General features: G+C 44.2%; 2 protein-coding genes across 2 annotated transcripts in view; one reads left to right on the top strand and one right to left on the bottom strand.

Annotated features, from left to right (window-relative positions):
* The window catches only part of SEMA4B (semaphorin 4B), a 404,475-nt gene that overhangs the window by 143,280 nt on the left and 233,396 nt on the right, over positions 1-27,799 (top strand). The window contains exon 2 of the mRNA XM_073568651.1: positions 11,543-11,594. The gene's annotated coding sequence lies outside the window, so the exon portion shown is untranslated. The remainder of the gene's footprint in view (positions 1-11,542; positions 11,595-27,799) is intronic.
* On the bottom strand, positions 15,751-17,235 carry LOC141083962 (uncharacterized). Its single transcript, XM_073568374.1, has 2 exons — positions 17,027-17,235; positions 15,751-16,911 (listed from the first exon to the last, which is right to left on the bottom strand). Exons 1-2 carry the CDS (start codon positions 17,116-17,118, stop codon positions 15,804-15,806), a joined length of 1,200 nt encoding a protein of 399 aa, XP_073424475.1. The 5' UTR covers positions 17,119-17,235; the 3' UTR covers positions 15,751-15,803.

Below are 27,799 nucleotides of genomic sequence, written 5' to 3'. Positions count from 1 at the left end.
ATACAGCGTCTTTAGTAATACTGTTTTTAATCAAAAGTAGCATGCTTTCAAAATGTATGCACATGAGTTTCCCAACCATTAAAAGGAATCTGCCAGTAGGATTAACCCTCCTATGCCGTCTATATGGAATGCAGATGATAGAAAGCTGAATACAATGATACCCTGATATTTGCTATCTAATGTTTAATTCCAGAGAAATCCACATTTTTCTTATATGTAAATGACCTCTTCAAGGCTATGGGGAGGACACTGCTTGGAAGATAACTTTGCCTCCAGAGCTTAGTTTAAATGAAAGGGAGAGTTACTAGTATGAGACAAGTAACTAACACAGAACAAGAGAAATTAACTTTGACTTCGTGCAAACACAATTTTTGCATTTTTTTAAAGGGAACCTGTCACCGCCCCAGGCGTTTTTAACTAAAAGAGCCACGTTGTGCAGCACTAATGCTGCATTCTGTCAAGGTGGCTCTTTTAGATGGGGTCCCTTACACCGCTGAAAGAATCGTTTTTATAATTTGTCCCTCATACCTCTAGTTTGTCCGGGGGGCAGGTCTTTCCCCCCGGACACAGACGCCTCACAGCCATCAGTCATTTCCTCCATTCTTCTGGGCGCCGCCTCCTCAGCATTTAGTTATTTACCCAGCGCCTGCTCTGTAATCTTGTTTCTTGGGCATGCGCAGTTAGCGCTGCCTTCCACTGACATCACATGAGGTCTTCCTTCGCGCGCCTGTGTGGACGCGCGGCCCGAGATCCCGCCTCGCAGTCTCTTCTGATTTATTCACACTGTGAGGCAGAATTTCAGGCCGCGTGTCCATGCAGGCGCGAGAAGAAAGACATCATGTGATGTCAGTGGACGGGCAGCGCTAACTGCGCATGCCCAAGAAACAAGATTACAGCGCAGGCGCCGGGTAAATAACTGAATGCTGAGGAGGCGTCGCCCAGAAGAATGGAGGAAATGACTGATGGCTGTGAGGCGTCTGTGTCCAGAGGAAAGGGGGAAAGACCTTCCCCCGGACAAACTAGAGGTATGAGTGACAAATTAGAAAAACGATTCTTTCAGCGGTGGAAGGGACCCCAACTAAAAGAGCCACCTTGACAGAATGCAGCATTAGTGCTGCACAAGGTGGCTCTTTTAGTTAAAAATACCTGGGGGGGTGACATGTTCCCTTTAAGCTCTGCTGTATTGCAATGATATTGCAACTGTTTCTGCCTGTGAGATGGAAGCTGAAGCTGAGAGGAACCTGCAGATGTGTCAGGTATAATCACACACAGCTCTGCAGTGAGATCAGGAGAGCAGAGAGGGGTCATTACACACCACACTGATAACCATTACACATCACACTGGTAACTCCCCTTTATGTAAAACAAGCTCTGGAGGCAGAGTTATCGTCCAGGCACCATCCTCCCCATAGCCTGGAAGAGGTCATTTATATGAAGTGATAAAAGATGATTTTTAAACAAGACACCTGATATGAGGCATACAGCCATCACTCTCCTCAGCAGTCTATAACCTGTATGCCCATATTAATAGATTAGAGAGGTTAAATGTGGTGACATATTCCCTTTAAAGATTTCTATGTTTATGAGTTTATTTACATTAAATCATTTTACTTTTTTTCATCAACTTTTCAGACTGACTGAATGAGAGTGAGCAATGCCCAAAATCTAAATCCCAGACATAGATACTTCCTATCTTCTTTAGTGCCCTTTGCCCCTGTCATAGCCAGTGCAAACAGTGGGTTATAGGAGGTGGTCATTTATGGTGGAAACTTTGCTTGCCATTAATGGGGTCTTCTGTGTACTAGCGGATTATTTTACTGACTGCTTTTAACTATTAAACATTAACTAACTATTAAAAGCCATTCGGTTCCTATTTTTCAATCATCTTCTCTAGCTTCTAACTTCAAAGTTGCTTGAGAATATTTTTCTTTAACAAAAGTACCGTATTTCATCCAGCCGCAATATATAGCAAGGCCAATTTAAAGCTGGACCTGTTAAACAAATTAGCACTATTTAGTTAATCTGGCACAAAAAACTGAGCAATGAGGCCTAAAAAGAGGACTTAATCTCCTGCTCATCTTCTAAACTGATCTGCAGGCCTGCGTTCTATCACGCTGTCAGTCACATTACACAGCTATGCTGTAAAGCTACGAATTTTCATAAAGTCTACAAAGTGGAGCGATAACAAACAAGCCTTGCGTGGAAATGCTATCTTCATAAATATCACCCTACATCTGCTGGTTGCTTATAGTCTTCAGACAGAACCCAGGTGGATTATTCCTGCTTAGTTTTGGTATAAACACATCAGCAAAGCCAGTTTCAGAAGGCTGTACTTTGGTGAAATAAAGTATTTTCATGTAGGATCAAAACGGTTCATTGCATCACACTAGGTATATTCTGCACTTGCCTTGTACATTAATAAGTTCACCCCATGTATACTCCAGAAAGCCTATAAATATTAATATGATCTTCGAAACAGTATCCTTTTGTCTTGAATTTAACGTTAAATATCAGGATACCTTTCTCTATTGAGTGTTTTATTAATGGGGTTCTCCAAAAATGTAATAAAAGAAACCAAGTCATATAATTCAAATGGTAGACCATCCTAGTCACATGTCAGGATAGGCTGCAGTCTGAAGAAACACAGCTCCTGAGATCTGTGTCTCAATTTACTGAGGAGATGTATCGTAAGCACACATACAGTCCATGAGCTGAGGAGAAGATCTGTGACAGGAGATAAAAATAAATCTTCTCCTTGGGTGACTGAGGACAAAAAAAAAATTTCTCCAGCCTCAGTCCTCTATGCTCTGTCAGCCAAAGAGAAGATTTAATTCTTCTCCTGTCACAGTCCTTCTCCTTGGCTCACAGATGTGTGTGTATGATATAGCTACTCAGTTGAGACACAGGTCTCTGGAGATGCATCCCGTCCTGACATGTGAAAAGGACAAGTTACCATTTGTATTTAGTGATGGGACCCATTTTATTACATTCTTTGAGAACCCCCTTAAAAAGGAGGTATCATACAAAAAAAAATATACAATGTTGTTGTTGATATTTTTTTAAATTGGGTTTAATGGTAGACATATCATTCAACCCCTGTTGCAAATTAGGTTTATTAGCAAACTTTACAAACTTTCTGCTGTTTTCAATAAACTAATCAGACAAGAATAATGTAATTACCTAAACAAAACTAATATAATAAGTTCTCTCACCACATATAAAACTAACTGGCATTTTAATGACTATTTCAGTCTCACAATTATTCAACCCCCTGAATCTATCTTACAAGCACACATTTAGAAATCAGTGTCTCAAGTACAACTAATGTACGGTAACTAATCAAAGGCTTCATTGGATGCATTTGGTGTGCTAGAGATAAAAAAAAAATCAATTACTTAATACTTGGACTGGATATGGTGTTCATGGTTTTTTTTCCGCATATTTAAAATATGTCAAGAGAATGGTAATGCAAATAGGAGAAAAGATATTTGACTTTTACAAACCAGGTAGAGGGTATAAAAAGATAGGAAAGGCATTGAATGTTCGTAAGGCCCCGTCACACATAACGATCTCACTAGCGAGATCGCTGCTGAGTCACAATTTTTGTGCTGTGTGTGACAGCGATCAGCGACCGACCCCCCTGCCGGTAACGCTGATCGCTGCAGGAAGGGCCAGGACTTTTTTTTGGTCGCTGGTCTCCCACTGGCCACCACGCATCACTGCGTGTGACAGGCGGGAGACCAGCGATCTGCTGGTAACTAATGTACACATCGGGTATCCAAGGGACGTGCGTCCCTTAGATACCTGATGTGTACGTTAGTTACCAGCGCGCTGATGCAGGTAGCTTGTTATTAACGATGTGTACGTTAACATCGGGTATCTAGGGACGCACGTCCCTTGGATACCCGATGTGTACGTTAGCTACCAGCTTCCTGCATCAGCGCGCTGGTTACTAACGTGCACAGCGATGTCGGGTGCTGGGCGTCACTGTGCTGATCGCTGGTGAAGCTGCGATCCTGACACATTGATATCGTTGTCAGGATTGCTGGTGAGTCTCTATGTGTGACTCCAGCCTTAGAGATACAGTTTGAAGCATAAATCACAAGTTTGAACTTATAAAAACACTGCCTACACTACCTGAACATGGTGGAAAGGAAGCTATCACTGGCTGCCACCAGATACCTGAGGAAAAAGTGATCAAAAACTCTCGACTGAGTGCAAAAGATTTGCATCAAGATCTGGTGGCAAAGCTGGCACTGAAGTTACAGTTAACACAATAAGGCTCATGCTAAATGCTGAAACCCTACATGCCCGAATTCTGAAAAAGCACAGGAAAAGTTTGCTGCAGTATGCTCAAAACCATATAAATAACTCACAGAAGTATGGGGATTCTGTTCTGAAAAGTGACGAAAAAAACATTTAAAGCTTATGGATCAGCAGTATGTCTGAAGGTGGTAGAATGAAGCATGTGTTGAGAAGAATACCCTACCTACAGTGAAACATGATGGCAGCTTGGTGATGCTCTGCAGCTGCTTTGCTTTTTCTGGCCCTTGAAACCTGCAGCATATGGAGGGTAATATGGATTCAATCAAGTATAATGAAATCCTGCAAGAAAATTTCATGCCTTCTGTGAGGAAGATAAACTTGGGAGTCATTAGACCTTCCATCAGAACAATGATCCCAAGCATACCTTGAAGCCCACCAAGGTTTGGTTTCAGAAGATGTCCTGAAAGATTCTGGAGTGGCCGTTGTGATGAGTCAGCTTCAGCTGAGTCGACTTTTTCTTTAGAGTGGACCCTCTGGGTTGTGGCACCCACCCACCGAGGGCGAGCTGACCTTGTGAGGAACCACCCCCTATACAGCGAGTGTTAAGGACAAGACCAAGGGAGTGAGCCACCACTACTGCTGGAACCAGACGGCCGGCTCAAGGAAGACACAATGTGAGTGTCTGACGACAAGGGACGTGCAGGAAACAAGACAATACGTGAATTCAAGGTATCTTCATTAAGGCAAACTCAGGATAACATTAAGAGCAAACGTGATAACAGGCAAACACAGCAAGGCACGTGTGTGGCACGCCAAGGTCCATGGCATGGTACGTGCCAGAAGGTATGCCCAGTTACCGGCAAGGACACGATGGCATCGACTCCGGACAGCTGGCAAAGATCGACAGGATCAGGGCTTCAGGCTGCGGACATCAGCTCCGGACATCAGGCCGCAGTCGTCAAGCTCGGGATCCCAGGCAGTGATGGGCAGGTTCCGGGAATCCCGCAGGCAAACCAGGATACAGGCAAGGAGGCACGACAGATCTCCAGACATGGTGCGTGTTAGGGAACACGCCGAGGTCCAAGGCAAGGTTCCAGGCAGGGTGCGTGCTAGAGGTACACCAGGGTCCAGGGCAAGGTGCAAGGCAAGGTGCGTGTGTAGGGGACACGCCAGGTTCAACGTGCAAAGTACAAGACATGGTGTGCGTGTAGGGGACATGCCAGGGTTCAATGTCCAACATACAAGACATGGTGCGTGTGTAGGGACATGCCAGGGTCCAAGGCAAGGTCCTGCGCATGCCGAGGGACACGCCAGGGACAGGGTTCAAGGCAGAGTCCTGCGCATGCAGAGGGGCACACCATGGTAAGGGTTCAAGGCAAGGTCCTGCGCGTGCCGAGGGACAAGCCAGGGACAGGGTTCAAGGCAAGGTCGTGCGCGTGCAGAGGGGTACGCCAGGGTCAGGTTCAAGTCAGGGTGCGTGCTAAGAGACACACCAGGGTACAGGCTAAGGCAAGGGCCTGCGCGTGCTAGGAGGCACGCCAGGGTACAGGCTAGGGCCTGTGCGTGCAAGAGTGCATGACAGGGTACAAGCTAGGGCCTGTGCGTGCAAGAGGGCAAGACAGGGTATAGGCTAGGGCCTGTGCGTGCTAGAGGGCGCGACAGGGTACATGGCAAGGCCTGCGCATACTTTTACAGAAGCACGGGGAGGTATGCCAAGGAGCAGGCTAGGACCTGCGCGTGCTATAAAGGAAGCACGCAAAGCATAGTGCAGAGACAGCATGGGTGCAGGGAAGCACAGAGAGCACGGCTGGGGCACTGGCTAGCTGGTCGGGCTGCGGCACAGACAGACGGGCAAGACTCCAGCGAACCTGGCTGAGGCATAACAGGCGACACAGCTGTCACTGGCCGACGAGCATGGCAGAGGCACAAGCAGGCGGGCACGGCTAGGGCGGGCCCGGCTGCGTCACAGACAGGAGGCTAGGAAGGCCAGGCGCATGCAAAGGGCACACGAAGAAACAAGGCAATGCAAGGCGAGAAACAAGGTAAGACAAGATACAGGGCAAGGAGCACAATGTAGGCAGAAACACAGAGTCAGGTCAGAGCGAGAACAGAGCTAGCAGCGGAGCCTTAGGCCAAAGCCCAGAGCCAGGTCAAGGGGAAACCTTGAGACTAGCCCCGAAATGTGCAAGAGAGCACAAAAAGTCAGAGAGCAGGAATGGTGCATGTGCCAGGAGGCACAACAGAGCACCATAGGTAAGAGAGGAGGAATGGTGCATGTGCCAGGAGGCACAACAGAGCACCATAGGTAAGAGAGGAGGAATGGTGCATGTGCCAGGAGGCACAACAAAGCACCATAGGTAAGAAAGGAGGAATGGTGCGTGCCAGGAGGCACCACAGAGCACCATAGCTCAGAGCAAGGAAGAACAAGCAAAGACAGAGAACATAGCAAGGACCACAAGGCAAAGCATAGCAAAGGCAAGACATGGCAAAGCAGGCAAGGCAGCGAACACAAGAAGGACTAGAAGGCAAAGCATTACAAGGACAAAACATGGCACAAAGAACAACACAAGACAAGGCACGGGACAAGAGGCAGAGTACAAGCACAGAGCGTGTGCAGAGATGCACTACAGGGCAGAGTGCAGGGACACAGAATACAGGGAGCGACCGAGCAGACCAAGCAGCCATGCAGGGAAGCAACACAATACTCAGACCCCGACCATAGGAAGGGGCGGTCTGATATAGCATCATAGCACCTGCACTTCCGGGTCAGGACCAGAGAAGGACTTCCGGTTCAAATCCTCCAGGATCATAGAGAGCATTGCTAGATCAGACTGGGCTGGACCATAGAGAAGGTCACATGATTAGGGGCTCCAGAAACACTGAGAGGTTAGCTGGGTCAGACAGTGCTGGAACATAGGAAAGGTCACATGATCAGGGGCTCCAGGAATACAGAGAGGACTGCTGCATCAGACAGTGCTGGAACATAGGAAAGTTCACATGATCAGGGGCTCCAGGAACACAGAGATGATCGCTGGAGGCAGAGCAGAGACGGATGGTTACCTAGCAATGGCATGCAGCCATGAGATGAGGCACGCGAGCACAGTGCTCCAGGCATCTTGCAGCGCAACAGTCATGAGGTGAGTGTGCACACTGCTCTAGGGATCTTGCAGCATGACATAACGGGCATGTGCACACTGCTCCAGGAGTCATGCGGCATACCAGACATGATGGACATGACAGTTCAGTGCGCGTGCACACTGCTCCAGGGATCTTGCAGCATAGCAGACATGAGGTGCGCGTGCACACCGCTCCAGGGGTCATGCGGCAAATCAGACATGGCAGGCATGACAGCCGTCAGTCATCTGACTTGAACATCAGGGAAACTCATTGATGGAATTTTAAGAAGGCAGTTGCAGATTTCAACCCCAAGAATATTAGTGAACTCGAGGTCATTACCCATGAGGAATAAGCTAATATTTTTCAGGAATGCTGCCAGAAGCTAGTATCTGGCTACGAATCACGTTTTCAGCAGATTTTAACTAACAAAGGTGCTCTATTAAGTTCTAAAGATGCTTGTCATAAAGAGGTGAATAATTTTCAGACTTCAGTAGTCAGTAAAGGTGTAATTTGTGTTGAAATTGGAGAAACTACTTGCTATATTAGCTGAGTTGAGCTATTTACATAAAAAAAATCAAAGAACAAACAGCAAAATTTGTATATTTTGTAATATTCCGAATTTACAATTCATTGCAAGTGGTGAACTCCACAGCATAAGTTGACATGATGGGGATTGCAAATTTGGAGTGCTAGTAAATTTACTTTAATAATTTTCTCAACACAGTGTACATTAGATATTATAAAATCTCATCCACAATGCAGCAACTGATAAACGCAGATTTTCCGCCCGAAAAACCCACTGCTTATACGTACCATGTGCAGATACCCTAAGTGTCTACTTCAAATGGTGAAAGCTTCTCATTTACTTCCAATGCATTCACAGTTTATACATTTGGACATTCTTATACAAATTGTCATAGTCATATACAAACTTAGGTCACAAGTACTATACTCAAATAAAGAGAAGCTGGAACATACGTTTCTAAATAAATGCCCCAACAAGTATTGCCAATGTGGAAGATTTATTCAGTCCCATCTACCAGAGAAAAATGGACCCAGCATATTTATTTGACATGTAATAAATGAAAAGTCAAATATTATAATTGAATGGAAATAATAAGTATTATATGGGATACAGCAACCTAGGTAGAGGCTATTCACATGTAATAAACTGCAGGTACTGAGGATGTCACCAGGGATCCGACAGACCAAGAGTTAAAGGTTTATTTACAAGGATTTTCTCTCCACGCAGGGAGGAGCAGTAGGGTGTTAAAGGTGACAGTATAAAACAGTAGAACAGCACAATGGAGCTGTAGAAAGCAATGAAACAGTTATGAAGGCATTGAAACGGTTAGCCTCAGAAAAATAGAACTTATCAGTCCGGGGAAAGCTTGATTAAAGGGGTTTACTTCTTCCCACATTGGCACCGACAACAGCGGCGCTTGCAGTCTCTAGAGTCTCTTTTCTAAATGAAGCTGGGACCTCATGGGTTAAAGCCAGGAGCCGGTAGACTCTGCGAACCTGAGTCTCTCCTGCTTTGAGTCTTTATATGATACCCTGAGTGTCTCTCCACAGGAGCGATGCTGCGCACACTGGGAAGTCTCTCTGCCACACTCAGGGGCCCCAGCTTGTCACTGCGGTCTCCAGGACTGCGCTCTCGGGTCACTTTCTCTGCACTGTCAGGGGGGAAGTCTCCTCTAGACACGGAGGCTACCGGGTCCACGTACTCACATACAGCGCTCTCTACACCTTGTCCTTCAGTCTCTGTCTCTGGATGGGAGGTTCTCGTTCTCTGGGAGCGCGGTGCTGCAGCCTGGACTCTGTCCCGGGCGCTCTGCTCTGCCTCTGGCGTGCTCTGCTCTGTGTCTGGTGCTTTCTGCTCTGTGTGTGGCGTGCACTGCTTTCGTGCCCTTTCCCTGCACAGCTTCCTGTCCAGCACCTTTCCTCCCTTGTCACATTCCCCCATGGTCACATGGTTCAGTCAGTCTGGGCCCGAATGTCTTCCCCCCCAGCAACCCTGCTGTCTGGCTAGGTGGTTCTGGATACGGTGCAGGAAAGGTAACCCCTTTTAGACTCTTCCTCCTCTTCATCCCCTTACACACACTTGCATCATTGGTCCATTAATTTAGAATAGATAAGTGATTCATCTGTCACATCTGCCATAGAGTCTATTAAAATGGCACCCATGACACAAGGATGAGCACAGCCTCAGGTGTCATTCAGACTCTTGGGATTTTTCACATGCTTAAATATTGACCCAAGTTTCATCAGTGTTTTGGATCCAATTTTCATTAGCATTTGATCAGTGTTTTCAGTTTGATTAAGACCTATGAAGCTTTTAGTCAGCTTTTTTGCGTTCTCTGTGAGAGAGCTGCTACAAGACATCTCTGGCCGCAAATTATCTCAGGGAGAACAAAAGTAATGTCTGAAATCGAACACACCGGATCCTTGATTCTACCCACAATCATCTGTCTGGGCCCCCCATACACAGACTGTTGGCTGAACCTGTCAATATTGGCACATTTAGCTGACATTAGTTTACTGTGTATGAGTGGCTTTACTGTTAGAGAACTCCAGAAAATGTGAGTCACAAACTAGCCCAGGGAAGACATCTGTCTGGAACGGTTTAGTGAGTCCTGCACTGAGCAAGGGGTTGAACACGATGACCCTGGAGGTCCCTTCCAACTCTAACCTTCTATGATTCTATTGAGATGGATGAGTGAGTCCTGCAGTGAGCAGGGTGTTGGACACGATGACCCTGAAGGTCCCTTCCATCTCTAACCTTCTATGACTCTATTGAGATGGATGAGTGAGTCCTACAGTGAGCAGGGTGTTGGACACGATGACCCTGAAGGTCCCTTCCAGCTCTAACATGCTATGATTCTATTGAGATGGTTGAGTGAGTCTACCATTGAGCAGAGGGTTGGACACGATGACCCTGGAGGTCCCTTCCAAATCTAACATTCTATGAAGACCAAACAATCCTTTATTAGGGCTGGGTTCTGACATACTAATGGGTCTTATAATTAAACACATGACAGCCGATTTGAACCTGACTTTGCACCCGAATACTTGTCATAAGGGTATATTTAATGATAGGTGAATAACAAATTAGAAGTTGTTATGACATATTCTAAGTGTTAAGTGATAACAGATTATGATGCTGTTACTTGGAATTATTTCCTCTGGTGGGCCTAATGAACCGCAGTCTGACACTTGTACCAGTAAAACTCCAGCATTAAACACACACTTTATTTAATATGCAGTCAAAAAGAGAAATGATGTTTCCAAGCTCACCAATGAAAATAGTCCAGTCTGCACGGAAACCATGACCCGACCATTTGTGCATTTAAATGTAGAAAACAAAGTGAATATTCCAGCTCCTGGTAAAAAATTGTTGAAGACTTTATTCTATATAAAAGTTAAAAACTTGTGTCCAATGCAGAGTGTACAAAAATCAACTCTCTTCGAATGTAGACAGATGTTCTTTGTCAAAGTAGGTATGAAGGGGGAAGGTAGGAGCTTGACATGTTGTGAAAAACATAGGAATTGAGGCAGACAAATAAAGCTGGTGGGTGCGGTACCTGCTGGTGACTTCAGACAAAACTGAAGAGATGAAAAGGTGATTTCAGCACATCCATTCAGGTAAAAGAAAAACTTATTTTATTAGAACAGTTAAAAATGTTTAAAATAAGGGGTAAAACCCTCTAAACCATATGTGTTTCTGGCACTCTTCAGCGCCCTTAGTCATAGGATGTTCTTTATCAAAGCTTGTTCAAAATGAGCAACCATCATCTTTAAAAACAAAAAAATGACTGTATATTCAAAACGCGTCACTTTATGTACACTCTGCCTTGGACACAAGTTTTTCTCTTTTATATGGAATAAAGTCTTCAACAATTTTTTCCAGAAGCTGGAATATTCACTTTGCTTTCTCCATCATTTATTATGCTTATTTAGAACCAACATATTCCATGGTACTTTACAGACATTATCATCCTTGTCCCAATTGGGGCTCAGAATCTTAATTCCATATCACTATGTCATTGGAGTGTGGGACAAAACCGGAGAACCCGGAGGATACAGTAGAAATATATTATACCTGTGTTTTAGGATCTTTATTCACTTGTTCTAATGATTTACCTATTATATTTTTCAGATTTCCATTTTCTGAATGTGACACCATTTGGGACATAACTCACTTGGATACGGTATGTGATATCTATATTATTATTTTAAAAAATATTCTTAATTATGCAGTGTGGTTATGCATTGGAAAAATTACAAATTTTAATCAGAGTCCTCTAAGAACACTGTCCAAATTGCATGCAGAAGTGGATGTGTAAGGGGGTAATATGATGTCTCTTATGCCTCCCTTCCCTTTGAATTTTCTTCCAGTCCTTAATGTTTACAAATGTGTTTTTATGATCGCTTGCGGTACTGCTACATGTATAATTATGTATTACCGCTCATTGCTTATGGTATTGCCACTTGAATGTGTTACCATCGTATAGATACAGTAATTGTATATATTGCCTCATGTTCTTGTATGATAATATTGCATGTATATTATGTGTCATTTGTGTATGTACAGTTAGGGAAAGTTAGTGCATCCATCATTGGAACATGAGAGGCGGGCACTCATAGTATATAGTTCCCCATAGGCTGGGTAGTTGTAATGATGTTGTGGGCCACTAGGTGGGGGTATACTAGTGGGGCCTGATGGTAGGTTCTTAGAGGGTTAATTGTAGGAGGGGCTGCCGAGAGAGAGGATAGTGAGGATGGGTGGTTTAGTCAGACTGGGCCAGGGCGCCCAGGAGTCCACATGGGCTATAAGCCCGGACACTTGGCAGTCACGTAACGTTAAGTCATTATTGCCCACGTTACCCACGGACACTACAGGTCTTAGCAGTGGGTCAGAACAGGAAAAGGAAGATGTGGCGTCTGACCACCTGGGCCATTGCTTTAGGGCAGAAGTTGTCTGAACAAAGGAAATGAAAGGAGTTGACACTTCGACGAGATCGGTACAGACAGGCCGGATGCTTCACCGGGGGTCACCAAACGTACTGATTGATGAATTCATGTCTGGGGCGAAACAGGCTGAAGGAAATGTCATTGTAGTGAGGTCAGACCTGGAAGGAACTGGGAAGCAGTCCAGTGCGGTCCGATCCGGACGTGTACTGCACAGAAGTGACAGCAAGCAAGGAAAAGAACAGGAATTAAGCAAATGTTATGATGTACCAACTGTGGATGTAACATGCGAAATCTTAAGTAAAGCAAGTGTTAAAGTTGTCTCTGACTGTGTCTCCATTGATGGGGGTTGCCTAGATGAGGGACCGTTATGGCCTGGGAATTGCCCAGGTGAAGATGGATCTGGAAATGCAGGTATGCCGAGGAGCATGGTATTGTTTCATGTAGGGGAAGGGCTGTGCGCAGCTGCCCCCAGCGTACAGGTCATGACTACGGTCCTGGCCCTCCCTTACAGATGAATTATACATTACAGTTCCTTAAGAGACAAAGTGCTCTGATACTAGATTTTCTCGAAACATTTTAAGAACATACCCTATGGCATAAATTGCTTAGTGCAGCTTGTGAATGAAGCAAAGTAAAGGTCTGAAACCCTTTATACTTCACCATCCACACGCCGGCCTCTAGTTCTGACCTGGATGTAATTCAATTTATAACTAGTAGATACATGAATTCTGGACCTACATGATCCTTCTGCTGGATTGCTGCTAAAAGTGTATGTTCATGATGATGATTTCCTTTGCTGTGATTACTTTGCTACAAGGAAATGCTGGAAATTAGAAAAACTATAGAACAATATGGATAGGTTTAACCATGTATGCTTTCATATAGTCATTTGGAGCCATCATGGAAGCTTCTGACTGCCCAAAACATTTACAAATACATGGTCTTTTAGCGTACATCCAGATGCCCACCCAAGTCTTAATACATATGAACTATCGGTGATGCAACAGTGAAGTAGATCACATATCAGTGCTCCATGAAACCAACGTCCTTGCATGATATGATCTAGCAATGATAAATCAAATATATCCAATGACTAAAGCTGGCAATACACTAAAGCCGTGGTTTTTCCTTTGTTTTTGCTTTTTTTTGTACAGGAAGTCTGCTGTGTTTAAAAGTTCATGCAAAGTAGAGTGGATGTGATTTCTTAGAGCTCTTAGGCTACTTTCACACATCAGGTTTTCGGCGTCAGGCGCGATCCGGCGTTGTGCCGGAACGCCGGATCCGGCAAATGTTTAGTAAAACCGGATGTGACGGATCCGGTTTTCTGCCGGATCCGTCTTTTTCTTGACAGACAAAACCGGATCCGTCTCATCCGGTTCATCCGTTTTTCTATCCGTTTTTCGACGGATTACGCCGGATCCGGTTTTTAAATTTGACCCTTGTGGCCTTCCGAACGGGATTGGCTACTGGAAAACTATATATAGAGTGTTCCTACAGCCCTTCTTTGACAGGTTGTCGAGGAGAAAGTGCAGGTTGGAGAGAAGAGCAAGTTACTGGCGAAGATGGATGTTGTCATTGGAAATATTTTGAAGAATTTGGCGGATTTTATAGCGGAGGCGAATCGTTTGAGGGTGATTGTTCTGGAGAAGGAGAGAGCGAGACAGCAGCGCATCAGGCATCGTAGACGACGTTTGTGGATCCACCCCATCACAGCCAAGAGAATGACGCGTGGGGTCTATTCTACACTCTGCATGGACCTTCGACGAAACCCAGATAAATTTTTTGGATATGTTAGGATGAAAATGGAGAATTTTGATTACTTGGTGGAGCGCATTGCACACCTCATAAGAAAAGCGGACACCTATTGCCGCTTCTCTGTTTCACCCACAGAGCGTCTGATGGTGACTTTAAGGTAAGCCACATTTATTGGATGTGATCGCATCAGAGCACACTTTCACTGCAATCTTGTTGGTGGTAGTTTGTATCTCCAAGTGTTATAGCTCAGTTTTGGTATGTAATGCTGTGATTTAAAACTAATTTATTGTTTTTTAATTCCCCACAGATTTCTTGCAACTGGAGAATCCCTTTCGTCACTGCATTTCCAGTACAGACTCGGGATTTCCACCATATCTGGAATTGTGAAGTACACATGCCGTGCACTGTGGGACTCCTTAGCTGAAGAGTTTTTACCAGAGCCCACAACAGAGAGGTGGATTGAAATTGCTGACAAGTTTCAACAGATATGTCAGTTTCCCAACTGCTTGGGCGCTGTGGACGGGAAACATATCCGCATTGTAAAGCCAGCTGGATCGGGATCGGAATATTTCAATTACAAGAAATATTTTTCAATTGTCCTCATGGCCATCGCTGACGCGGAATACAAATTTATTGCGGTTGATATTGGGGCCTATGGCCGCTCCAATGACTCTCAAGTTTTCAAACTGTCTGCCATGGGGCGTAAACTGTATGGAAACACCTTCCAGTTCCCACCACCTAGACCGCTGCCGCAAACATCTGGTCCACCTATGCCATTTGTCTGTGTAGGGGATGAAGCCTTCCAGCTGTCAGAACACCTTTTGAAACCGTACTCTAGCAGAGGATTGACAAGACCAAAACGCATTTTTAATTACCGCCTCACAAGAGCAAGAAGAATGGTTGAATGTACCTTTGGTATTCTGACAGCCAAATGGCGGGTCCTATTGACTGCGATCAACCTCAAGACAGAAACTGTGGACGAGGTGATCAAAGCTTGCGTGGTACTCCACAATTTTGTTATCTGCAAGGAACCCATTTCCATTGAGGACACCTCTGAAGAAACCACCTTGCAAGATTACCATGACATTACCACTAGAAGTTCTGTGACGGTTTCAGTAATGAGGGACAATTTTGCACTATACTTTATGTCACCTCAAGGCAGAGTACACTGGCAGGATGACAGAGTGTGAAAGATTTGTGCCCTAACCAAACTTGTGTACCTTCTGTACCAACAGTATATACCTTTGCCAACCAAAGTTGGCTATCTTGTCATGGTCTCTATTTTTAGCTTTAGGCCACAGGTGTGTACCTGGTTGTGTTTTATGCAAAGTATTTCACCTTTTAACAAAAGTTGTGTACATTGTTAGGAAATCACCAACAATAAACACAACTTTTTAGGTGAAATACTTTGCTTCAAACACAACCAGGAACACAACTGTGGCAAAAAGCTAAAATTTACCCACAGTTATATACCTGGTTTTGAACACCTTTTTACCTTTTAAATACCCTGTATTTAACCTTTTTTTTAAACATATTTCGCCGCAGAAAGAAATGACAGACAACCAGTGTAAACAATAATTTAACTTTTATTTAAAATATTTTTTTTTTGTAAACTGTTTTTAAAGTTAAAAAAACTTTTTTAATAAAGGTTTGAAACCAACCAAATGGGCATTTTTATTACAAAAAAAACATTATAACCCGGTGTAGTGTGGGGTGGAAATACTGCTGGAGGGGCTGCGGGACACTTCGACAATGGGAGTGTGGAGAGAGGACTGGGATCGTGGTGGGGAAGGAACAGTTAGAGGTGATGGTGTGGAAAAAGCTACAGAATGGGTGGACATGTGGGAGGCAGAAGAGGTGGTGGGCGGTGGAGTGGAGGGTTGGGCAGGGACTGTAGGAGCAGATGATGTTGATGGAAAGTTGTATGGGGAAGGAGTTTGGTACGGGGAAGGAGTTTGGTACGGGGAAGGAGTTTGGTACGGGGCAGGTTGCTGGAAGTGGGGAGATGTCTGGTACTGGGGAGGTTGCTGGTACTGGGAAGGTTGCTGGTACTGGTGAGGTTGCTGGTATGTAATAGGAGGGGGAGGATGGAAAGTGGCTGGAGGGGGTGCAGATGTAATAGGAGGGGGAGGATGGAAAGTGGCTGGAGGGGGTGCAGATGTAATAGGAGGGGGAGGATGGAAAGTGGCTGGAGGGGGTGCAGGTGGAGGAACTACAGTGGTGGGAGGTGGAGGTTGGGAGGTAACTTGCTGTAGAGCACCGTGGCACGAATGCATTACATGCATCTGCTGGGTAGGAGATAGTGTTGCCATGCGCTCCACAACAGACCTGAAAAAGGTGTGGTTTGGCGAAGATCTTGCTTCTGAATGCATGGTTTGCAGAAGTGTCTTCACCTCCAGAATGCTGGAGTTGATCTGCTGAAAGCCTGCGGAGATTTGCTCTGACAAGACTTTTAGACAGTTCTGGAAAGATGCATTCAGATGCAAGAACTCTGGCGCATAACTCTTTTCCTGACCCCTCTGCCGCTGCCGCCCAGTACCCGCAGGTGTACTAGAGGTGGCAGGGGCAGAAGGGTGGGGTAAAGGGAAAGCGATCTCCTCACCAGCAGCTTCATGTAATGTAGGCGGCCACGATGCTCCTGTGCTGGTGCTGGTGGATGGGACAGATGGGTCGAATGTGTGGGAAGGCTGGGAAGGTGCAGATGTACCAGGGCGGTCGAAGTGTCCCTCGGTGCCGGTCTCCTCAGGGATCGCCTCAGAAGGGTCCAATCGTGCAGGCTCCCGAGTGCTGCTCACCGTGCTGTGGAATAAAGAGAAAAAAAAAACAATTAAAATAGTGACATGGTATGGCCCTGGCTGAAAAAAAAAAGTTACATGTAAACATTTTTTTGTCACATGTGGTGTGTAATATTTACCTTCTGGTGAGCATTGTCTCCCGGAGGAACGACAGGGCTCGTGCGTACTTGTACTTGCTCCTGCGTCCTCCAGATCCACTCGGGGCCCGCATCTCTTTATTGAACTCCTTCTTGAAACGATCCCTCACAGACCGCCACCGCTTCACAATTCTCTCCCCTGAAACAAGAAAGGACAAAGTGGTTAGTATACAACATCAGTGTTTCCCAAACTCCAGTCCTCATGGTCCCCAGGGGTCATGTTTTCAGGATTTCCAAAGTAAATAGAAATCCTGAACACATGATCCGTGGGGACCACGAGGACTGGAGTTCGGGAAACACTGGTTTAAATCAAGCAACCGGTACTGTATATACTTACGCTCTTTAATCTGGGCCCGAGCTTCGAGGTCCTCCCAGCGGTCCACAAGGAGCGAACAGATTTCCTCCCAGAGTCGTCGGGTAACGATCAGGTCAGCGTGGCGGCGGTCAGCCATATTCCAGAGCGGCTCCCTTTCTCTGACGAGATCGATGAAGCGGTCCACATCAATCCCTCCATCCTCACCGTCAGAGTCGGGAGCACGCTGTGAAGGCTGTTAAAGAAAAAGACAAAAATAACATAATTAGCCTCCACAAAAGAAATGAAATAAAAAGTGCAAAAAAAACAAAGCAAAAATATTTATACTTACACGCTGGTGACCGCCGCGTTGCTGTCGCCGACGACCCTGGGAGGCACTGCGAGGACCTCTTGGCCGAGCACCAGATTGGGAAGACTAGAGAAGAAAACAAAAAATGTTATGTCTTTGGATGTAGGCATTTGTTTGCTGTGTGTGGTCTGCAGAACATTGTTTTCTATGTGTTGTGTGTAGTGTGATGTTGTGTTTCTGCGTTTGATGCAAAAAACTTACCAATTGTGAGCACACTCCAAGTGTCTGTCCACCCCTTCCTTCTTCTTCAGGGAGCTCCTCTTCATCTTGTGATTCCTGTTTTGAAATAAAAGGCAATGAATACACATATATTACAGAGATGATGGATTTTGGAAATAAAAACTTACCGTCAAACGCTGACGATGCGAGGGAGGGCTCCCAGAAGATGTGCTGTCTTCCTCATGGCCAGACTCCATGGCTGTGGGTGGTGTTTCTGCTGCTGCCATTGCTGCTGCTGCTGCTGCATCTATTGGGCGGCTGTTGAATAAAGAGAAACAAAGGGCCAATGAATATCTTGATATTCCATAGCCCTAGTTTGGAGGAATGGGGGATTTGATAATTACCGTCTCTCATCTGCTGCTGGACTCCCCTCCCGTTGTTCAGCATGCTGCTCCATTTGGGGTGGTGCTGATGGTGCTGCTGCTGCAGATGTCTGCTGCCTTCTCCTGCTCCTGGTTCTTGGCTTGGGTGGCATGTTGGGTGTGGCTGAGGGTCCCATTGTCTTGCTTTTATATATGTCCTGTGGGCAGAGCTACTGAGCATGCTCAGACCAAAGAAACCGGATCCGGCTGTCGCCGGATCCGGCGCATTGCGGCGCTCATAGGCTTTCATTGTATGAAAAAGGAGACAAAAAACGTTACAGTAGCCGTTTTTTCCAGACGCCGGATCGCGTCACATTGCCGGATCCGGCGAAAATCGGATGAAACGCATGGCCATCCGGCTCGATCCGGCTCTAATGCAAGTCAATGGGGGGGAAACCGGATCCGGCATTGCATTTCGCCGGATCCGGTTTTAGTCAAAAGCGCCGGATCGCGCCTGACGCCGAAAACCTGATGTGTGAAAGAGGCCTTACCCACCACATGTTTAACCCCTTCCTGACATCTGACGTACTATCCCGTCCACGGTACCCAGGCCCGTATGACCGTGGACGGGATAGTACGTCTACCGCGATCAGCGGCGCCCACGTGGTGAGCGCCGCTGATCTCGGCCGGGTGTCAGCTGATTATCACAGCTGACACCCGGCACTATGTGTCAGGGGCGGTCACGGACCGCCCCCGACACCTTAACCCCTTGCACACCGCGATCAAACATGATCGCGGTGTACCGGGAGTTAAAGGGAAGCATTGGGAGGGAGGGGGCTCCCTCCGTGCTTCCCTGAGCCCCCCACGGCAGCGCAATGTGCAGCGCTGCTGCGGGGGGCTCCTATCCTCCAGGCCCCCGAATCCAAGATGGCGACGGGGGCCTTCGGGGACCTGAGGAAGCTGGCTTCCTCAGTGCCTGCAAAGCGCAGGCAAGAGGAAGTCTTCTTCAATGCCTGTGACAGATTGCTGATCTGTCACAGTGATCTGTGATGTGACAGATCAGCGATCTGTCACAGGACAGTGATGTCCCACCTGGGACTATGTAATAAAGTTAAAAAAAAATTAAAAAAAAATGTAAAAATAAATTAAAAAAAATCGCCAAATAAATTAGAAAAAAAAAAAAATATTCCCTCAATAAATCCATTTTTTGGAAATAATAAAAAAAAAAACAATAAAAGTACAAATATTAGGTATCGCCGCGTCCGTAATGACCCGCCCTATAAAACTGTCCCATTAGTTAACCCTTTTAGTGAACCCCTTAAAAAATAAAAATAAAAAACGAAGCAAAAAATAATGATTTATTATCATACCGCCAAACAAAAAGTGTAATAACGCGCGATCAAAAAGACGCATATAAATATCCATGGTACCGCTGAAAACGTCATCTTGTCCCGCAAAAAACGAGCCACCACACAGCATCATCAGCGAAAAAATAAAAAAGTTATAGCTCACAGAATAAAGCGATGCAAAAATAATTATTTTTTATATAAAATAGTTTTCATTGCATAAAACCGACAAAAACATAAAAAAAACGACCTAAATGAGGTATCGCTGTAACCGTACTGACCCGAAGAATAAAACCGCTTTATCAATTTTAACGCACGCGGAACGGTGTAAACGCACCCCCCCCAAAAGAAATTCATGAAACGCTGGTTTTTGTTCATTCTGCGTCCCAAAAATAGGAATAAAAAGCGATCAAAAAATGTCACGTGCCCGAAAATGGTACCAATAAAAACGTCAACTCGTCCCGCAAAAAATAAGACCTCATATGACTCAGTGGGTCAAAATACGGAAAAATTATAGCTCTCAATATGTGGTGATGCAAAAACTATTTTACAATAAAAAGCGTCTTTTAGCGTGTGACAGCCGCCAAACATAAAAACCGCCATAAATAGTAAGTCAAACCCCCCATTATCACCCCCTTAGTTAGGGAAAAATAATAAAACTAAAAAAAAAGTATTTATCTCCATTTTCCCGTTAGGGTAAGGCTGTGTGCACACGCTGCGGATTAGGTGCGGATTCGTCCGCGCGGATTTTGTAAAATCCGCAGGTGAAACCGCAGGTCAAAATACCTGCGGTTTTACCTGCGGATTGCTCTGCGGTTTTTTTCCTGCGGTTTTTCATCTCCTCAATAGAGGAGATGGCAAACCGCAGGAGAATTGAAAACCGCAGATAATCCGCGCGGAAAATTCCGCACCGTCTGCACTGCGGTTTTTGATTCCCATAGGGAATCATGGTACTGTACACCACAGCAAAAACTGCTGCTGGTCCGCAGCGGCCAAAACTGCTGCGGAACCGCAGCAAAATCCACAGCGTGTGCACACAGCCTTAGGGTTAGGGCTAGGGTTAGGGCTAGGGCTAGGGCTAGGGTTAGGGCTAGGGTTAGGGCTAGGGTTAGGGCTAGGGTTAGGGCTAGGGTTAGGGTTAGGGTTAGGGCTAGGGTTAGGGCTAGGGTTAGGGCTAGGGTTAGGGCTCAGATTAGGGTTAGGGGTGTGTTGGGGTTAGGGTTGGAGTTATAATTGGGGGTTTCCACTGTTTGGGCACATCAGGGGCTCTCCAAATGCAACATGGCGTCTGATCTCAATTCCAGCCAATTCTGAGTTGAAAAAGTCAAATGGTGCTCCTTCCCTTCCAAGCTCTGCCATGCGTCCAAACAGTGTTTTACCCCCACATGTAGGGTATCAGCCTACTCAGGACAAATTGCAAAACAATTTTTGGGGTCCAATTTCTCCTGTTACCCTTAGGAAAATAAAAAATTGGGGGCAAAAATATAATTTTTGTGGAAAAAAATGATTTTTTTATTTTCACGTCCGAGTGTTATAAACTTCTGTGAAACACTTGGGGGTTCAAAGTGCTCACCACACATCTAGATAAGTTCCGTGGGGGGTCTAGTGTCCAAAATGGGGTCACTTGTGGGGAGTTTCAATAGTTTAGGTACATCAGGGGCTCTCCAAACGCACATGACACCCGCAGACCATTCCATCAAAGTCTGCATTCCAAAACGTCACTGCTTCCCTTCCGAGCCCCGACGTGTGTCCATACAGTAGTTTTCTCCCACATATGGGGTGTCAGCGTACTCAGGCCAAATTGGACAACAACTTTTGGGGGTCCAATTTCTCCTGTTACCCTTGGGAAAATGAAAAAATTGGGGACTAATTGATCATGTTTCTGGAAAAAATACGATTTTTTTATTTTCATGCCCTGGCATTATAAACTTCAGTGAAGCCCTTGGGGGTTCAAAGTGCTCACCTCACATCTAGATAAGTTCCTTAGTGGGTCTAGTTTTCAAAATGGGGTCATTTGTGGGGGGTTTCCACTGTTTAGGTACATTAGGGGCTCTCCAAAGGCAACATGACACCCGCAGACCATTCCATCAAAGTCTGCATTCCAAAACGTCACTACTTCCCTTCCGAGCCCCGACGTGTGCCCATACAGTAGTTTTCTCCCACATATGGGGTATCAGCATACTCAGGACAAATTGGACAACAACTTTTGGGGTCCAATTTCTCCTGGTACCCTTGGGAAAATAAAAAAATGGTGACTAAAAGATCATGTTTGTGGAAAAAATACGAATTTTTTATTTTCACGCCCGGGCGTTATAAACTTCTGTGAAGCACTGGGGGGTTCAAAGTGCTCACCACACATCTAGATAAGTTCCTTGGGGGGTCTAGTTTACAAAATGGTGTCATTTGTGGGGGTTTCCACTGTTTAGGTACATTAGGGGCTCTCCAAAGGCAACATAACACCCGCAGACCATTCCATCAAAGTCTGCATTCCAAAACGTCACTACTTCCCTTCCGAGCCCCGACGTGTGCCCATACAGTAGTTTTCTCCCACATATGGGGTATCAGCATACTCAGGACAAATTGGACAACAACTTTTAAGGTCCAATTTCTCCTGGTACCCTTGGGAAAATAAAAAAATGGTGACTAAAAGATCATGTTTGTGGAAAAAATACGAATTTTTTATTTTCACGCCCGGGCGTTATAAACTTCTGTGAAGCACTGGGGGGTTCAAAGTGCTCACCACACATCTAGATAAGTTCCTTGGGGGTCTAGTTTCCAAAATGGTGTCATTTGTGGGGGGTTTCCACTGTTTTGGTACATCAGGGGTTTTCCAAACGCGACATGGTGTCCGATCTCAATTCCAGCCAAAAACGTCAAATGGCGCTGCTTCCCTTCCGAGCTCTGCCATGCGCCCAAATAGTGGTTTACCCCCACATGTGGGGTATCAGCGTACTCAGGACAAATTGCACAATAACTTTTAGGGTCCTGTTACCCTTGGAAAAATAAGAATTGAGGGTGAAAAGATCATTTTTGTGGAAAAAATATGATTTTTTAATTGTATGGCTTTATGTTATAAACTTCTGTGAAGCCCATGGGGGTTCAAAGTTCTCACCACACATCTAGATAAGTTCCTTAGGGGGTCTAGTTTCCAAAATGGTGTCATTTGTGGGGGGTTTCCACTGTTTTGGTACATCAGGGGTTTTCCAAACGCGACATGGTGTCCGATCTCAATTCCAGCCAAAAACGTCAAATGGCGCTGCTTCCCTTCCGAGCTCTGCCATGCGCCCAAATAGTGGTTTACCCCCACATGTGGGGTATCAGCGTACTCAGGACAAATTGCACAATAACTTTTAGGGTCCTGTTACCCTTGGGAAAATAAAAATTGGGGTGAAAAGATCATTTTTGTGGAAAAAATATGATTTTTTAATTGTACCGCTGTACGTTATAAACTTTTGTAAAGCCCTTGTGGGTTCAAAGTTCTCACCACATATCTAGATAAGTTCCTTGGGGGTCTAGTTTCCAAAATGGGGTCACTTGTAGGGGTTTCCACTGTTTAGGTACATCAGGGACTCTCCAAACGTGACATGGCGTCCAATCTGAATTCCAGCCAATTTTGCATTGAAAAAGTCAAACGGCGCTCCTTCCATTCTGAGCTCTGCCATGCGCCGAAACAGTCGTTCCCCCCCACATATCAGGTATCTGCGTACTCAGGACAAATTGCACAATAACTTTTGCAGTCCAATTTCTCCTGTTACCCTTGGTAAAATAAAAAAAATTGAACCTAAATTATTTTTTTTATGAAAAAAAGTTAGATGTTCATTTTTTTTTAAATATTCAAAAAAATTCCTGTGACGCACCTAAAGGGTTAATAAACTTCTTGAATGTGGTTTTGAGCACCTTAAGGGGTGCAGTTTTTAGAATGGTGTCACTTTTGGGTATTTTCTATCATATAGACCCCTCAAAGTGGCTTCAAATGTGATGTGGTCCTAAAAATAAAATGGTGTTGTAAAAATGAGAAATCGCTGGTCAACTTTTAACCCTTATAACTTCCTAACAAAAAAAAATTTTGGTTCCAAAATTGTTCTGATGTAAAGTAAACATGTGGGAAATGTTACTTATCAAGTTTTTTGTGTGCCGTATCTCTGTGATTTAAGGGCATAAAAATTCAAAGTTGGAAAATTGCGAAATTTTCAAAATTTTTGCCAAATTTCCATTTTTTTCACAAATAAACACAAGTTATTTGAATGAAATTTTACCACTAACATGAAGTACAATATGTCACGAGAAAATAATGTCAGAATCACCGGGATCCATGGAAGCGTTCCAGAGTTATGACCTCATAAAGGTACAGTGGTCAGAATTGTAAAAATTGGCCCGGTCATGAACGTGCAAACCACCCTTGGGGGTGAAGGGGTTAAAGATGTAGTTGAATTGTATTTTTGGTGCATTTTTTTTTTCTTCTGTATGGGGAGCCTGAAAAAAATCATGTAAAAATGCAATTACATTTTTAAGTGCAGAATCCCCAATGTATGTCCACTAAAAATGCATGGTATTAATGAGCAACCTGATAGTATTCAATGATTGTATAACCTGGGTTTTTGTGAAATTTCAATAAGCGCCAGGAGGTCAGTAACAAAAGTGTTTGCTATGGGATTATTAGCGTATAGTGAAGTGACAAATGGCTATTTGCACCATTGGACATGATCAAACATAGGGTGAGGATCTATCAGCAGTTTCCTAACCTCAATGGTTGTGCACCTCACAAAGCAGTAAACATATTGCTCTGTCATTTGTCTTCACCTTACTATACTAACTGATGATATTGCCATCCAGTCAGCCCCAATTTTTTAACCCAGTCGTTCTGACATACAGGTGCTTCTCCCAACATTAGAATATCATCAAAAAGTTAATTTACTTCAGTTCTTCAATACAAAAAAGTGAAACTCATATATTATATAGAGTCATTACTCACAGAGTGATCTATTTCAGGTGTTTATTTCTGTTAATGTTGATGATTATGGCTTACAGCCAATGAAAATCCAAAAGTCATTATCTCAGTAAGTTAGAATACTTTATATCACCAGCTTGAAAAATGATTTTAAAATCCAAAATGCTGGCCTACTGAAATGTATGATCAGTAAATGCTCTCAGTACTAGGTCGGGGCTCCTTTTGCATCAATTACTGCATCAATGCGGCGTGGCATGGAGGCGATCATACTGAACATTTCTCACAAAACTTTATACCAATCTACTAAGCACCCCCCTACTCCAACATGTTACCTGTTTATTTTATTATTTTTGTCTATTATGCTTTGCATATATAGCAAATATGCTATACTGCATTTTCCTGGTGACAAATTCCTTTTAAAGAAATGCTCTGAGATTTTTTTTTTAGTCTTTCCCTCATTTGTAATGTCTATGAGGTATTAATGTAATATATTAAAGAGAACCTGTTACCATGAACATGCCATCCAATCTGCAGGCATCTTGTTATACAATGGGGGACTTAGGCCTGTTTCACACATCCGTTTTTTGGCATCCGCATGGATCCGCCAAAGTGTGAAAAAACGGATCCATTTCCGTTTTGCCGCAAACGGATCCGTTTTTTTGACGGATCCGTGGTAGCCGCTAATGGAAATCTATGGGACAAAAAAACGGATCCGCCCAAAAAATGGCGGATCCGTTTTTTAACGGAAAACGACAGATTTTGATGGATTTTAAAAAACGGAAGTGTGATCCAGGCCTTAGTAGATTGATATAAAATTTCCCGAGAAAACATTCTATGTAACATGTGTATTAATCATTTATATTCCTGCCCTTTCTGGGATTTTTGGTCCAGTGGGCGGTCCTATCAGTGACAGACAGCTAGCTATATATAAGTGTGCATTGAGAGATAGCTGTCAATCGCTGATCGGACCGCCCACTGGACCGAAAAATCCAGAAAGAGCAGACGTTTTAATTATTAAAACACAAGTTGTATTGAATCTTTTCTCACAAAATGATATATTAATGTGCTCAGCTTATACTGCTCTAAAAATGATCCTTGCGGATTGGGCTGTATTTTCATGGTGACAGATTCCCATTAATGTTATGTACAAGAGGAAGTAGGTATCCAGTTGACAGATCTGCTATGAACCAGAATGAGAGCTGTCGTATTTTTACCAGTTTCTTTTCCTGGCCATACACATTAGATACCTGTCAGCTACCTGCTTATTCAACTGACAGCTAACTCTTCCCACCACCTAGCGCATATACATGCTTAGCATTCAGGTATTCTCCATGGAGAGAAGGTAAGAATCCACTGCAAGACACCTCTTGGGTTGGCTTATCTCTCCAAATAATAAAAGGATCAGGCATGTTGAAATCCTAACTGCTTTATCCTTGTCCCCCATGAGAACCAACATGAGTAGATCTCCACATTTGTTAGATTATTGGCTGGTCCTGACAAAATTGGCAAGTTCGGCCAATATTAATCTATGTGCAATGGCTAGCTTTATTGAGTTGTATTGTGAAACAGCCAAGAATAGTCATGCAAAACACAGAACTGACCCATATAAATTGCGTGGGACTCCAGGTACTTTTTTGCAAAGTGTTTTTTCTCCTGTATACCATGAAATCTATTAATCTGTAGCACTATTTGTGTGCACATCCAACTGTGCTATCCATCAATGTATTGCTGAGGACTGTACCATTAGGTCACTGATGATACGCAAAGCAAGTCTGTGTGCAGCCCAAACTTCATGTTTCTGGTCTTGGCTATCATCAACAAATCTGACCTTCTACTTTACCTTTGGCTGCAGCTGTGTGACATTCCTCTTTTTGGTAGTGAGAGGGTAATTAGACTAGATGCTTTGCAAAACTGAAAAAATAGATAAACTTTCATTAAAGGGGTTTTTTAGAGCATTATATTATTATATTGATTGCCTATCCTCAAGATAGACAACATCCATCATCCCCATCGATCATCTGTTCTCTGTGCCAGCAGCAACCGGAAGTGATCAGTTGTGGAGCTCAACTACACACCTCCGTCAACTCTACAGTGGCTGCAGCGGAGTATGGCAGATTCACACCAATTCAAATGTATAGGCGACGGCGTCAATCTGCAGTGTAAAGAAAAAGAATATTTCAGTTCACCCCTGAGATGTAATCCCGGTCCGGCACGGAGCACGATATCCTTGCTGCTGCACAGGGCCTGGGACAATGAGGAAATGGAAGTGGATCCAGCTCAACACACCGGGCAATTAATTAAAATTCAACAATCTTTATTGGCTTAGCCAGTGTTCAAGAGTTTTTCACTCGAAACACGTATGGCAATATTTCTTTAACACACCACCCCATAGTATATGCTTTGTCATCAGAGATGTCCATTTTTTTTGTCTTTTCTACAAGTTTTAAAAGGATTTGCCAATAAAGATTGTTGAATTTTAATTAATTGCCCGGTGTGTTGAGCTGGATCCACTTCCATTTCCTCATTGTCAATCTGCAGTACCCCACTTTGGCCACTAGACTGTTGACAGAGCTGTGTAGTTCCACTCCGCAAGTGAGCACAGCAATGAGATTAGCTGATCGGTGGGGGTGCCCGATGTCACACTACCACCGATCTGTTACTGATGACCTGCCATAAGGATATGCTCACAATATAAATTACTGGAGAAAACCTTTAAGGCATTTTTTCACAATACATATAAGCAGGGGAATATTTTACTAACTAAATTGAAATCCTTCCCTCTAGATGTATTAAATCATCAATGTATTAAAGCCTACTGTCATTCTTTTACCATTTTGTAGAGCTTTCTTTCTTTTTTCATAATAAATAAAAACCAAACAATCAAAACATAAAGTAACATCTCAGAACTGAAAGTTGTAATATATTTTCACGGCAACAAAATCTGTTCTGTGTTGGGATACATTCACTTGGTAATAATTATTTTTTTCAGAGGTTTTGTCACAGTTAAAAGCAGGACATGGTGCCATTTTCAAATATTCTATGATGCCTGCCTCAAAAAATTAGTTTTTTGTTGTTTTTTTTTTTGTATTTTATTGTGTGAAATCGTAATCATTAAACCGCACCAAAGTCATAGTGGATACATCATGGAAATGCAACCTTAAAATCTCAGTGTTTCAGATGCCTGAGGTGCTCATAACAATGGAGTGGTGGTGTTGTAAGGAGATGGACATACTGCCCACGTTTTCCCATGAAGACACGTGTTTTTCTGCATTGTGCAT

Source organism: Dendrobates tinctorius, unplaced genomic scaffold (genome assembly GCF_039654945.1).
Source record: "Dendrobates tinctorius isolate UK_male_01 unplaced genomic scaffold, ASM3965494v1 ptg000022l, whole genome shotgun sequence".
Taxonomy (NCBI): Eukaryota; Metazoa; Chordata; class Amphibia; order Anura; family Dendrobatidae; genus Dendrobates; species Dendrobates tinctorius.
The sequence above is the reverse complement of the archived record's forward strand: the minus strand, read 5'-3'. Positions and strand labels throughout refer to the sequence as shown.